The following is a 5,167-nucleotide window of genomic DNA, read 5'->3' on the forward strand; positions in this document are numbered from 1 at the left end:
CCTAAGAGTACAAATAACAAGTTTGGCCTCTCCTTGTCACACTTTGTTCCCACTTGCTAACATTTAAGCAAATATGGACAAAAATCATGTTGGTATTTGATTCTAAAATCAAAGCTAAGGATTGCAGATGATAGTACTTCCACTACCCTGTAAAGCAACAAAACAAAATTTCACCTCTACAACACTCATCGATCAGTTCTTTTTTCCCTTAAAGAGATCATTTGCACTTAATTCAAGTCCCTCCAAATTGCATAAAAAACTTTAATACTCATGTCATTAACACATTTGTAGGATATTTAAGCTGATTCTGTTAGCTGCTGCAACAAATTTAACAACTGGTTATCATTAACACATCTTAAGTTACAAGGTGCCAAAGAACACAAATTTAGCAATGTTGGGATGGGTTAGAGTCTTACATTGTTGGGGAACATATAGATTGGTGGTCTTGCTTATATGGACGTGGACAATTCTCACACATGAGGTAGCTTTTGTGGTTAACTTAGATCCAAAGGTCATATCTTTACATAGTATCAAAACCAAGTGCATACCTGTTTGGGGTCCCAACCCACACTCCAATTGGGCCTGGACGTGAAGGAGGGCATTGGAGTGGGTTAGAGTCTCAAATTGATTAGGAAATGAATTGATGGTCAGCTTATATGGACTTGAACAATCATTTCTACATTAGCTAGCTTTTGGAGTTGAGTTATAATCAGTGTTAATGACATCTATGTGCTTCAGCAAGGAAAATAGATCAAATGTATCAGCAGTTCTTACTAATTTCAAGAACCAAGTTTATGCAAGGAAGTCTCCTTTGGAAGGTTTAATACGTAAAAGAAGGAAGCCATTTGAAAATGAAACCAAATGTTCCCATAAAAATAGTCACAAATCGCAACTGTCAAGGCACCAGCAATACGTAGAGTAGAAGAAAATTGCCAATGAGCATCTTGCAATCATATAGTTGCTGTTAAGATTCTTGAACTAGTTAAACTTTGCAAAGCAAAAATTGTTTAAAAACTCAGTCTACATCTCCTAACTAACAAAGCTAAACACACTGTAGTCGGATGTGTTGTACTACTGATAGGGTCCTGATCAAACTAAGCGAAGATATTGGCGGTTGTCATAGGTTTACCAGCCAACTATTTCAGCTCCTGCAATAATGATATGAAAGATTCATGTTGGTGAGGGATGGTGAATGGTGGTAATAAGGTAGTGCTCCATTTCCAAAGTGCAGTTGATTAGTGGCAGCTGAGGGTGCAGTGGTTGCTGAATTTCCGAATCCTGATGATGCTGCAGTAGAGAAGAGAGGCAATGTAGGATTCCCATCATAAGTATTTTGATCTTGCCCCATCCATTTTAAAGAGGCGTCAACTTCCAAGCCCTTCTCTATTGCTGAACCCTGGAAAAGCATTTTAGGATCTTTATTCGGTACATTGTACTGACTAAATTCACAAGACGAGGCATATACATTGAACTACTAGATAGTAATTTGACAATCACCATGCAGGAAAAGAGAGAAATAAGCAACATGTACATGAACCTAGGTAATGAATGTTGCATTCAGTGCACCATTCGTATGAGAAGAAATAAAAATAATTCAAGCAGCGTTGACAAGAATACCTTAAATGTGGGAAAGAGATTGTCATTTGATCCATTCCAATGGAGGGGGTGCTGAGTTTGCATATTCTGACCATGAAGCAGCAGTTTACTTCTCAGTGTTGTAGAAGCAGAGGTCTGTAAGGGAGGCACGACTAAGAAGACTGCTTAGACATACAAGTTGAATACAAATCTACCTTTTCTAGAGATCATGGTAGATCATGAATGGAGAGAGAGATCATGAAAGTCCCAAATTACCAGGACTTCTCTATGATGTTCAGGTAAACCATTTGAACCATGCCGGCACTGGAAGTTTCCAATTTGGCTAGTGTTTCCATGTTGATTCTCAGCATAGGAAGAGGGAGATATGCCCAAATTTAGATCAAGGTTATGATATGCGCCTGCATCACATGTAAAGATTGGTAGTTTTCAACCAGCTAAGCAGACCTAAAGAAACAAACATATAGGCGGTGTCCAGAAAAGTGTGAAGTCTTGATAGTACCTCCGATTTCAACCTCAGAACTCAATACCCCTTCGTATGTGCTTGGCTCAAAGTTGGTGACTGCCTCCCTCCCATTGCATTTTATAGCAGCCTTATCATATGCCCTGATCATGCCAAAGACCAAGTTCAGTCAATGTTGAGAGGTTAAACCACATAATATAAAAAGGAATGAAGAGTCAGTCATGATCATTGGACCTTGCAGCTTCTATCTCACTGTCAAATAGTCCAAGATAGATATATCTGCAAGCACAAAGTGTACGTAACTGGTTAGAAATACTCCCACCAACTTATAAAGATCAGTGCTATCAAGTGATTAGATAATGAGAAACTTGAAAAAGCGATATTAATAACTGCATGACATTTCTAAGCCACATTGAAACAAGTGGTCACTCACTTCTTTCCAAGAAGCTGCCCCATCCGTGCTTCCCATCGCCCACATTTATGCAGAGTGACTCCTCTGTATTTTGAACTTCCTCTAGAGAAGCCATTGCTCTGGCGACGAAGTATGTGCACAAACTCTTCTTTGCTAAAGTTCATCATCTACATGCCGGTCACAGACAGTTACATTAAACAGCAATCTCTTTCGTAATTAAAAAGGGACTTCAACCAACCTGCTTCAGATCTTCTTCATAATCACTGATGTTAAAATTGATATCAGCATCAAGTCCTCGGAATTTAATTGCAGCACGGTCATACGCCCTGAAATTAACAAAACAAAAATTCAGAACTACAATTATCCAAGTTCTTTCTTTTAAGAAGTGAATGGAGTTACGATAAAATGCATTCAAAATTATACAGTACCTAGCAGCAGCATGTGCAGTGTCAAACCCCCCTGTGGATACAAATTCCAAATGCAAAATGAAGCTTGCAGTCAGCAATCAATTCATGAATAAAGCTAGAATATACTTTATTTCAATAAAACATGAGATTATAAACACGGTTGCTTACCCAAGTAAACTTGTTTCCCACAATCCCTGCAAAGTCCATAAAGAAACTACTCAGATTCACATTAACACATTTATCTGTTACTATCCAAACTTGAAAGTGGAAGCAGCTTATTAGTAATTGCTAGATAGTTGGAACTAACAACTCCAAGCAACCCCACGTAAGCAAAAATTCGATATGTTAACGTGTGATGAACAAGCACTAATTTTGTCCAGTCTTAAGTATGAATAGTGAAAGGGTGTCGTAGTGGGGCTAACGGCTAACATACCGAAGGAAAACCAGTTCTATTAAATCGTAAGCATGAATAACTGAGGAGGGTTGCAGTAGGTTGACAGCCAGAAGGTCAAACTGCCGTAAAGTTATACACACCACCACAATATTTTATTTCTTTTGCCCCTCCATCCCTCCGAGCTCCCACCCATTTTGCTTCCTTGGTGAGTCGAACCTAGAACCTTAGGATTGGAGGTGAAGGGTGTTTTCCATCTGACCAACAACTCGTCTATATACCCCATCACAACAATTTTAGGATTATGTTTAGTCGATTGATTTTCTGATATCAAACTAGCATAAATCTCATGAAACAAAAGTCATAACAATAGTTCAGTGAACGGAATTGAACTAGAGAGTAGCAATTACTACAGAGCTTGAGAGAAACAACAGCAACATTGCTCGAGTGATGATTACTAACCATATGTGGGATTCCCATCTTCCAGTCCTTCGATAGAATGTAACTCCACGATACTGAGAACTCCGAGACCTGGGTCCTCTTCTACTCTTCTTCGCCTGTAATCTCTGCTGCGGAGTTTTACCCATCCTCTGCTCATTCAAATCAAGATCCAACCCCACCTCTCCATTCACCAATGGAAACAACTCTTTTATCACAAACCCACCACGATCCCCAGTTTCTTCGTATTCATTATTAACTTCCTTATCGGATTTCAGTATATCAAATGTATAACCACCGCGGTGACGATGATCACAACATGAATACTCATCGTCACCAGCAGTACTTGAAGTTTCCATGTTAACAATGGAGGAATTAGAAGTTCCTGAGTTCTCCATTAACAATTCATTAAGCTTTTCCGACGCTTTTTCACCTGGAACAGAGATGGATTCTACTAGAACATCATCAAATCTAAGATTAAGATCAAACATCTCAAATGGTTACCTCAAAAAAGTAGAGAAAGATTAAATGGGTCACGAGCTAGAATTGAAGAAAAGAAAAAATATAATGAAAGAAATAGGAATTTGAGATATGGGTTTCAGGGATATAGGAAAGTGGCAAATGAGAGTTGCAGGTTAGCCGGCAATGGAGATTAGAGTGGCAGTGAAGAAGAAGGAAACAAGGAAATAATAGTGTGACTTCCGAAAGCAGGGGGGCGCTTGCTGTATGCTCTGATTCGATTTTCTTTTATACTCCCACCACCTAGAGCGTGTAAATCACACTTGAAACATTTTACAATTTTTTTTAACTTTTCAATCTAAAATTTAAATTCTATGAGTCCAAGGATAAAACCCATCACCTTATTTAAGATGGAGAAAGGGATAGATATATTTTTTAATTTTGTAATTTAGAATAGATATATCACTCATTAAAAAAAATTAGGGTAAATTTCAGAAATGATAAACATAGTTTCCCTAATTATTCTCTATAACTATATTTATATTTGTTATGGTCATTACGTTTGTATATTTCGTTGAATTATATAAATTGATTTTTTTTATTTGTATATCTCGCTGCATTATATAAAATGGGCTTCAAAAACATTGTATATATTCACTTCCAGATTTGTTTTAGAGATTTATACATTCACTTTCAAATTTATATATGAGCCCCAATTTTATATAGTAGCAAATAATCACTTCGTATAATTAACTAAAATTATACCTTTATCACATAATTATAATACTAATGTCTGTCAATCCGCATAATTTTTTCAAAAAATTATACATGTATATGTAGTTATCTAACAAATTATGCCTATAAAGAAAGGGACTCTTTTCCCTTATTAGGATTATTATTATTCAAGAAAGCCTATTAATTACAACACTCATGGATTAAAAGATTTGTGAAAATATTATGCTTTCCCAGTTCTAATGCTATGGGCTCGTTTGATAGAGTAATTA

The 5,167-nt window shown here is 37.0% G+C and overlaps 1 protein-coding gene across 1 annotated transcript; it reads right to left on the bottom strand.

The window, feature by feature from the left end:
• Window positions 1–919: 919 nt before the first annotated feature.
• Window positions 920–4,438, bottom strand: LOC129876785 (APETALA2-like protein 2). The gene is made up of 10 exons (XM_055952280.1): window positions 3,729–4,438; window positions 3,044–3,069; window positions 2,897–2,927; window positions 2,707–2,794; window positions 2,490–2,635; window positions 2,291–2,335; window positions 2,096–2,199; window positions 1,852–1,994; window positions 1,618–1,731; window positions 920–1,396 (listed from the first exon to the last, which is right to left on the bottom strand). The coding sequence occupies exons 1-10, from the start codon at window positions 4,193–4,195 to the stop codon at window positions 1,142–1,144; spliced, it is 1,419 nt and encodes a 472-aa protein (XP_055808255.1). The 5' UTR covers window positions 4,196–4,438; the 3' UTR covers window positions 920–1,141.
• Between the last annotated feature and the right edge of the window lie 729 nt (window positions 4,439–5,167).

This window comes from Solanum dulcamara, chromosome 12 (assembly GCF_947179165.1).
Source record: "Solanum dulcamara chromosome 12, daSolDulc1.2, whole genome shotgun sequence".
Classification (NCBI taxonomy): domain Eukaryota; kingdom Viridiplantae; phylum Streptophyta; class Magnoliopsida; order Solanales; family Solanaceae; genus Solanum; species Solanum dulcamara.